General features: G+C 43.8%; 1 protein-coding gene across 2 annotated transcripts in view; it reads right to left on the bottom strand.

Annotated features, from left to right (window-relative positions):
- Positions 1-1,965: 1,965 nt before the first annotated feature.
- abch1 (ATP-binding cassette, sub-family H, member 1) overlaps positions 1,966-9,493 on the bottom strand; it is an 84,645-nt gene continuing 77,117 nt past the window's right edge. For both annotated transcript variants that reach the window (XM_078556522.1, XM_078556523.1), the window contains exon 20: positions 1,966-4,580. In XM_078556522.1, coding sequence (XP_078412648.1) covers positions 4,474-4,580 — 107 coding nt within the window. In that variant the 3' untranslated portion in view covers positions 1,966-4,473. The remainder of the gene's footprint in view (positions 4,581-9,493) is intronic.

Here is a 9,493-nt window from a genome sequence, read left to right as displayed (position 1 = left end):
GCACTTCATTTAACTTGACCTGCTGTCTGAATGGTTGTCTTGTTCTCACCCTGCACTGTTTTACAACATGCCCTTTTTGTGACAGTAGTGGCATTCTGCCTCTTTAAATCTGCAGGTTTCCGGTACATGATTACCCCTGCTTCGGTAACACTTTAATTGCGGAATTACTGGTGAGCTGCTTCCAGTGTCTCTTTTTGTTTTTCTAGCTGTAGGGACTGTGTCCTGCTTCACGGTTGCCTCCCTGGTCTTTATGCCACACCCAGAGGCAGGTTCCCACCCTAACTACAGAACGGTGCCATGTTGCACACTCAGCAAAGCCTGCGAGTCCTCCTCAGCACTGTCCATTGCTAACACTATCTCCATGGTGCACTTCTGGTCTCTATTAACTTCTGCAAGTAAACAGCGCTGAATGGTGTCGTCATGTACGCCACAAACCAAACGATCTGGCAATGTGTCGTTTAGCGTATTACCGAAGTCACAGTGCACCGTTAACTGTTTTAACTTTGCGATTGACTCAGTGGGGACCCTCACTCTAGAGTTTAATGTGAATCTTTGCATGATCACTGAAGGTTTAGGCTGAAAATGTGCTCTCACGAGGTCCACTAGCTCGGTAAATGATCTGGAATCCAGCACGTTCTGAGCCGCCAGACTACGGATTAGCTTAAATGTTTTGCTCCTGCAGACACTTAGGAGAATTGCCTTCTGTTCCTCCTCCGCTGCTATTTCATTCACCACAAATTAGAAACCTAGTCACTCTATTGCACTGACTCCAGTCCTCGGTGGGTGAGTTGTACGGGTCAATTCTGCTGAGGAGAGGCATTGCTGGTGAGTATAATTTTTTCTCTTCCCTTAGAAATCGTAATACTGACAGTCAAGAGGCGAGGTGTACTGTTGGAGCTATTTATCCTTGTCGCGAATTGTAATAAACTTGTAGTGCAGGGCAAGTTTCTTGTTAGAAATAGTGAACTTTATTTACAGAGCTCCTGATGAAGCTACATGCTTGTTCCAAGACCAAGGCTAGAAAACTCCGCCCCTAAGATTACCTGCGCTTAGGGCTGATTCGTCTCTACAGCCACATGATCCCCATAAGAGTATGAATATTCCCCTTAACAATATGAAAGGTTTAATTTACAATTACTGCAGTTTCCACTGAATCAAGCTACGTCACTCCTAAATTTAGAGAGCGTAGTGCTGCCAAGAAAATATTTAAATCTTTGGAAACAAGATCTAAATTATGGATGACTTAAGTTGCACAATTTTGACAGTGTAATATTGTGGTAGTTGCGAAATCTGGAATGTTTCTTGGAATCACTTCATACACACACACACACACACACACGCGCGCACACACGCACAGATGCACGCACACATGCATGCACACACGCCCCTCAGCTGAGTTTCAGTGAAAGAAACAGATGATTCAAATGCATTTTTAACCTGGCCTGAAGTCTTTATGTATACAGCGTATATTCCAGCTTGGCCACTAATTATCCCTCAACCAACTGAAAAACAGATTATCTGGTCATTTACCTTAATGCTGTTTGTGGGACCTTGCTGTGCACAAATTGGCTGCCATGTTTGGCTGCAATTTAGCAATAGCTACACTTCACAAGTGACACTTTGATTGGAGTGCATTGTAATATCCTCGATGCCATATACATGCAAGTTCTTTTCTGTTAGAGATACCAAACACTCTTTCATGACGGCGTTACTCTTTACATGTTGAACATGTGTGTGGTGTGTTTTCTAAGGGTGACAAGGATCCACATTGGAAGGAAGCGACTGGTTTATTGAAACAAAACTGAAATATTGATAAAGGGACTGACGCCTGGAGGCAGGATGAAAATTAGTTTGATAGTAAATCTTTCACATGAAACCACTGCACATAAACAAACAATTTTCCCTTGTGCTATCTGCAGATTTGAGGACTCATTTAAAGATTATTTAAACACCAACAGGTTTGCTTATAAATGTATTTATTGAATGAAGCTGCATGAGTGGATTTTCATCACTGGAATTTAACATTGATATAAAAAAGCGAGGCAATTTTCAAATCACTTCCAGTTTGTCAGGCACGTTGGCATGAAATATAATTCAGACCGTTTTGAATTAAAGTTGCCGCTTGGTTTTGACAAATTGTCTTTTTTGCGTGGATGACATGCACAAATGAAACTTGGGATGTGACAGCGGTCTAAATAATGATTAAAAAATGGACTTTGAATTCCTGGTAACTCATATTTCAGAAAAGGACACCAATAAAGTTTTCTTTTCTTCCCCATTTGCACGTTGCAAGCTGCCGCCTCATTCAATTAACAAGGTGAGGAGAGCCTGGAGCCATCATTAACACCCAATAACTCAGCAACAGCCACCAGGCCGTACAGTTTCAGCTGCACCTTTTGATGTCAGTGTCTGCTATTCCCTGAATGAAATCTCACTGCCTCAAGGCATTCCATGGAACAGCAGAAGTCAGAACAAATGGTCAGAACTAAACTATAATTTAATCCTGGGCACTACAGTCTGGAAAAGGCTGAATTAACACATTCCACTCTGTTATCTGAATAGAGACAGTAGGCTGTAAACACTTTCCTTGGATTTCACTGAGTCAAAAGCTATCCAAAAGGCATGCTGTTGTAACATTATTCACTATTTACTTAGCAACATAGCCTGTCCTACTAGGCAGCTGTCTTAGCAACAGGAAGATGTTATGGCATCATTAATTTATGCAGACATACCCAAAACTCGCAGTGAAATCATTTGTTTCAGAAGTGTTTCATGACAAACTTTATGGAAGATCCTCCGATTATGTCAAAGGAAATGGGAGCTTCTGTTTACATCAGAGTGAAGTGAGACCTTCAGATGAGATAGTTGAATAGTGAGGTGTGGTTGTCCCAGTATAACAGTGAACTCCACCACAGTGTACATGTAACCTCCCCCATTACACCTCTTTATAGTGCTCTAGTCTCACATTAGCAAAGTAATAATGTGCATCAGGCTGACGTGTCAGTCAGTAGATTTAACAGGCTGTGCCATTTTGCTTTAGAACTCAACATGTCAGGGAGTTTGCATAGGCATGTAGGCATTATACCAGTTCCCTTAATTCTTTCAGTACCCAAAAATCTATCAACCTCTATACTGAATATACTCAATTACTGAGCTCCATAGGCTTTTGGGATAGAGAATTCCAAAGATTCACAACCCTTTGAATGGAGAAATTTCTCATCTCAGTTTGGAATTGCCAACCCGCTTATCCTGAGACTGTGACCCCATGTTCTAGATTCCCCAGCCAGTGGAAACCTTTTCTCAGGAAATAGCCTGTCACGCCCTTTCAGAATTTGATATGTTTCAATGAGATTACCCCATTCTTCTGAATTCTAGGGAATGTAAACCCAATCTACTCAATTTCTCCTCATAGGACCACCCCCTCAAAGTGAATCTTCATTGCACTCCCTCGAGGGCAAATACATCTTTCCTTAGGTAAGGAGACCAAAAGTGTACTGAGTACGCTAGGTGTGGTCTCACCAGGGCTCGAAATAATTGCAGTAAGATATCCGATTGCTTTATAATAAAGTCTAGCATTGAGTTTGCCTTCCTAATTGCTTGCTGGACCTGCTTGTTAACTTTCTCTGATTTAGGGACAAGGACGTCTAGGCCTCTCTGAATTCAAACTTTTCTCAGTCTCTCACCATTGACAATACTCTGCTTTTCTATTTTTCCTACCAAAGTGGATAACTACACATTTCTCCATGTTATATTCCATCTGCCATGTTCTTTCCCTCTCATTTAACCTGCCCAAATTCTTTTGCAGCCTCTTTGTGTCCTTCTCATAGTTTAAATAATTCCACCTAACTTTGTATCGCCAGCAAGTTTGGATACAGTACACTTCGTCCCCTCATTGAAGTGACCATCTCCAACCAAAAACATTCCAACTTTTAGAATAACCCCGTGGCTCATAACTACAACCTAGTGGGTGAAAGTGGTGTGATGTTTCATTATTTAAAAAGCCACAGTGTTTTTGTTGCTTTTCTTGCAAGAGCTATGGAGTTTAAACTGGAGTCTTTAATAGCTAGAGCACAATGTCCAGGCATAAACCTGCCTGGATTTCTTTAGGAAAGGAAGCACCTGATTGAAGGAAGAGGAATCTTGCTGACCAGAACATGCTGTCAGGAAAAATCAGTTCAGCAAGTATAAGACGAGGCAATCAGATGTATTCCACAGATGTACATTGTTAGAACAGCAACACTCATGTTAATTAAAAATAGTTTCCATCGGAGCATTTCATAAGAACAAAATCATGTGAAAATGGTAAAAGCAGCAGAATAATCATGAATTTTCACATTTGGAATCTAGCCAAAATTCAACTTAATGACCATTCTCTGAGACGACCCCCTCAGCCCCTGGAAGGTTCAGTTGCTTGGCAGCTGATCCACTCCAAAATGCAGGCGTGGTAAATCACTCCTTCCTGTTGTTCTGTCGCTATTTTCTTATTTTCGTAATTATTGTTGCCAATAAAAGGAAAAATACATTCCAAGCCAGGGTAATTAGAAATCCGCTCCACACCGGCCAGTGAGTGAAACCCCATCCTGCAATATTAAAGGAACACAGAGCAATTAAGAAAGACTGAAAAACCTTTATAACACTTGATCAGCTTAATCCTTCTAACAAAGCTTTGCAGGGTTAAGTTGAGGGAGCTGACTTTTTCTAAACCTTGAGCGTTGAAATTTTCCACGACAAGCAGCTTAGTCTTCTGGTAAAAGTAAACATGAATGGGATGTATATGATGTGGTAAAATGATGTCCTGCGCTCAGTAAGATGTTTGTATTATTTCAAACTACTTGACACTTGAAGGTTTTTTTTTTAGTGAAGGTGATTTGGGTATTGATGCAGTTACTGGCTCAATTGACAACCAGCACATAGCAGTAGGAAACAACTGTTGCAGCTGTTAAGTTTTCACGTTACAAAGTGATACCAGGCAGCCTCTGTATTTAGAAGTCCACATTTTTAATTATAGAATCTGTAGCAGCCACTTTCCAACCCGTCGCTGCTACATCCAGTCGCAAAATCTATCCATTTTCATAACAAAAAAAAAACTAAAAATGGAAATTCAGACATTTCTTCTGTTACAAGGCTGATCGACAAATAAAGTGAATACCCGATGCAGGTGTTTGAACAGGAAACCGCAGTTTAAAAAGGAAACAGACAAGTAAGTTCCTGCCGTTTGATTCATAATTCATTCACTTCATAACTGACAGAACTATATTGAGTAATCTCACCGGAAAGAACATGGTAGGCTGGAGGTACCAACAGTCTTCTCTCAGAAATATGTAATTAATGGTTTTCTCGCTTCCCACTGAAATCCATATTCCAAACACAAAGTTCTGCATTGAGCTACATTTTTTTTTATTCTTTCATGAGATGTGGGCATCGCTGGCAAGGCCAGCATTTGTTGTCCATCCCTAACTGACCAGCTTGTTCAGCCACTTCAGAGTCAACCACACATTGCTGTAGATCTGGAGTCACATGTAGGCCAGACCAGGTAAGGATGGCAGATTTCCTTCCCTAAAGGAGATTAGTGAACCAGATGGGTTTTTACAACAAGCAATGATGGTTGTCATGGTCACCATCATGAGAACAGCTTTATATTCTAGATTTATTAATTGAATTCCACGAGCTGCCGTGGTGGGATTTGAACCCATCTCCCCCCCAGAGCATTAGCCTCGGTCTCTGGATTACTAGTCTAGTGGCATTACCACTACACCACTGTCTCCCCCATTTTACTCATCTACAGGTTGGCTCTGGTTACGTCTTATTTTTGATGTTTATAAGTTTAAAATTGGATCATGGCACAAGGGAGACAGTGCACTGAAGTTCAGGCTTGTCCGAGGAGGGAGAATTGGTTCATGATCATGTTTCTCTTCATAACAAGACGTCTCAGTTAGGACAAGTGTGATGTGGTGATTGGTGAGGTAGAGCGTGTTTAACCTCATCATGTCAGGGAGCGAGTTTAACCTCGTCACGTCAGGGAGAGAGTTTAACCCTGTCAGGTCAGGGAGAGAGAGTTTAACCCTGGAAGATAAGAGAGAGTGAGTTTAACACTGGAAGGTAAGAGAGAGCGAGTTTAACCCTGTCAGGTCAGGGAGAGAGAGTTTAACCCTGGAAGGTAAGAGGGAGAGAGTTTAACCCTGGAAGGTAAGAGAGAGCGAGTTTAACCCTGGAAGGTCAGGGAGAGAGAGTTTAACCCTGGAAGGTAAGAGAGAGCGAGTTTAACCCTGGAAGGCCAGGGAGAGAGAGTTTAACCCTGGGATGTCCGGGATAGAGATTTTAAACTTGGGAGGTTGACACTCATCACATTCAACACATAAATGGCCATAAATTATGTTCTCACTGAGCTTTCACAATGAGATCTGTGTTTCTCCAATCTGGTTTCTTCCGCATCCCTGATTTAATCGCTCCACCATTGGTGCTCTGGAGTTCTCTCTCTAAGCCTGTCTGCCTCTCTGCCTCACTTTCTTCCTTTAAGTTGCTCCTTCAAACCGACCACTTTGACCAAGCTTTGGCCACTGGTTGAAAGTTGTTCCTGTCACGTCTTTTTGCAAGCTGTGTAACCACAGGCAGCACAGCGTTTGACACCATCAGTAGAGGTGTGCCAGGAGAAGGGTGAGTGCAGATTTAATTTTACCAAATTCCTGATCTCAGCCCTCGCTGCTTCAGGAGGTTAACCGTCAGCTCTTCATAAAAAGGGAACCAAGACTAGAAAACGTTGGGGTGGTTGGTCTGGGTCATGTCCGAGCAGCTGCCTCAAGATTGGCTTTGGTGGCGACCTGTTCACAATGCAGCCATGCAACTGCCTGATGCTGAAGGGACTAGTGAAGCTGGGGGTGGGGCAGGAGGGAGGGGCAAGTAGGAGGACACAGAGGGGAGGCAAGGTCTCAGAAGAGGAAATAACAAAAATGCACATCTGTGACTGGGTTGGTAAAGGTTGTATGCAGTTGAACTGTAGTTTTTAGAAGCTCCAAGGCATGTTTACCCAGACGGTCAGGGGTTCTGCATTTGGTTTTCAGGTTACAAAGGAGCCCGAACTGTGTCCTGTTTACCATCCAGTGAGCTCTGCCTGTTTTAAGGAGCATCTTGAAGAAGGACAGGGAGGTAGAAAGGAGGGGGGGTTTAGGGAGGGAATTCCAGAGCCCAGGGTCCAGGCAGCTGAAGGCACGGCCGCCAATGGCGGAGGGATTAAAATGGGGGAGATGAGCAAGAGACTAGGATTAGAGGAGTGCAGGGATCTCAGAGGGTTCTGAAGCTGGAGGAGGTTACAGGGATATAGGGGGATGATGTCACTGAGGCATTTGAAAACAAGGATAAGAATTCTAAAATCAAGGCATTGCTGAATTGGGGGCCAGTGTAGGTCGGTGGGCACAGGGGTTGTTGGGGAATGGAAATGGTGACTTGTATAGATATCTTTTTTCTGGCTTCCGTATTAGAGCAGGGCAGCTGGCACAGGTCTGTCCCAGGGTGAAGCTGTTGTTAAAACCCTTTTAAAAAGTTTCAGAAATGTTGATCCATACTCTATTATATAAACACACAGGGACAGGTGGCTGACAGTACAGAAACCATCAAATGGATATGAGTGTTGCAGCTGCAACCGAATGACACCTTTCCATGATGTAAGTGGCTTTGTTTCCATAAAGCACGGAGTATATAAATTTACAAATGTTCTCTTTAACTCTAAATTCTAATAGCTAGTCAAATGGAAAGGAGGTTATGTTGTTTGCTTCTGGTGTCACTGACTGGGTCAGCAGTTATTTTTAATTCGTCATTGTCACTGATGTAGATATCTGAATTCCTGACACTCCGCATGCATCTTTGTAGGACACTGAAATTCTAAGAAATGCCTGGCTTTTCATAGTCGTGGAGAATCCATGCCTTAGCCAAATTGGGCCGGGACCCGGGATCTGGAGGTCTGCCCCCATTTTCACCGGGCTGGGGATGTGATCCACACATGGGGGAAACCTGAACCCAGTGCTGAGTTCAAACAGACCGCATTTTTGCTGGAGCAAAGTCCGTTTCCTGCAGTGTGTGACCGACAAATTTTAAAACTAGATGTGAATATGCATAAAAGGGGGATAAGGTATTTGGAACTGTCAAGCTGTCAAGTTATTTAAATCTCCTGCTCTTTAAATTTTGAAAAACAAAAACACAGCCTGCCGCGGCTCCCAGTTGAAAAAATATCAGTGCTTGCAATTTCAATCACTGTTTGTTGGTATAAGCCTGAGGGCTATCATTACTCCTTGACTGCTTCCACAACCTATTATTATCACAGTGGGGAGTCTGTAAATTCACAGTTTTATGACAGCTGTGAGAGATTATCATGAGATTAGCTATCTTTGTTGTGGGGTTATGAATACAAAGGTTTGTTTTGATAAGGGATTATGTACTTGAAGGGATTTAAATGTATTGAATAGGTTTTATCAAGAGAGTGTTTAATTTTATATTGTAATAGATACTTAGAACATTTTATTTCAGCTCAGCATGGCTCCTGAGGCCTGCCCATGGTGGATACTGGGTGAGTTGGCATGGAGCATGTAAGTGCAAAGAGTAGTGGGTAGAGGGGCACAGGTTGGCATGCATGAGGCATGGGGAGTGGGTAGGGGGCTGAGGGGGTGGTAAGTGGTGAGGGCTAGAGGACCTAAATGCTTTTATAACAAAGTCCCAGAGCACCACGGCCTGCCTGTTAAACAGCCTGCCTTGGCACCCGGCAGTCCCTGTGGCTGCCTCCGATCCATGTCCAGGAGCGGCAGGCCTGACTCCCCAAAAAGAAAACACAGCCATTCGTGGTTTTTCCACCCCCCCCACCCCGAGGCTGGAGCGGCGAGCAGAATTTTTCCCGGCTGTGTACACCTGCCTCGGGAGCAAAAATCCGGGCCAAAGTTTCCAATGGCTGCTCTTGGGACAGTTGGTATAATCATTGGATCTGGAGGCCGCAGCATTAGTGTTGGAAATGAGGAAACTGTCACTTCAGCAACATATGGCATTTCAGGAGATTTATACCATAGTGTCTGGAATGCCCAACCTGAAAGGGTGGTGGAGCAGATTCAATCATAACTTTTGGAATAATACCTGAAGGGAAAAAAATTTGCAGGGCTATGGGGAAAGAGCAGGGGAGTGGAACTAATTGGATAGCTCTACCAAAGAAATGGCACATAATCCAGGTGGACACTCCAGTGCAGTACCAGCAGGGTACTGCACTCTCGGTGGTGACAGCTTTCAATTGAGATGTTCAAGAATGATCCTTTCTGCCCTCTCATGTGGGCTCCAAAGATCCTATAGCATTATTTCAAATAAGATTAAGGAATTTCTTTCACCCCCCACACCCCCCCCACCCCCCCACCACCCCAGCACCCCCCCCCCACCCCCCCCCCCCCCCCCACCCCCCCCCCCCCACCCCACCCACCCCCCCCCACCCCCACCCCCACCCCACCCCCCCCCCCACCCCACCCCC

Source organism: Cetorhinus maximus, chromosome 14 (genome assembly GCF_964194155.1).
Source record: "Cetorhinus maximus chromosome 14, sCetMax3.hap1.1, whole genome shotgun sequence".
In the NCBI taxonomy this organism is placed as follows: Eukaryota; Metazoa; Chordata; class Chondrichthyes; order Lamniformes; family Cetorhinidae; genus Cetorhinus; species Cetorhinus maximus.
Note: the sequence above shows the minus strand (reverse complement) of the source record. Positions and strands in the feature narration are given on the sequence as shown.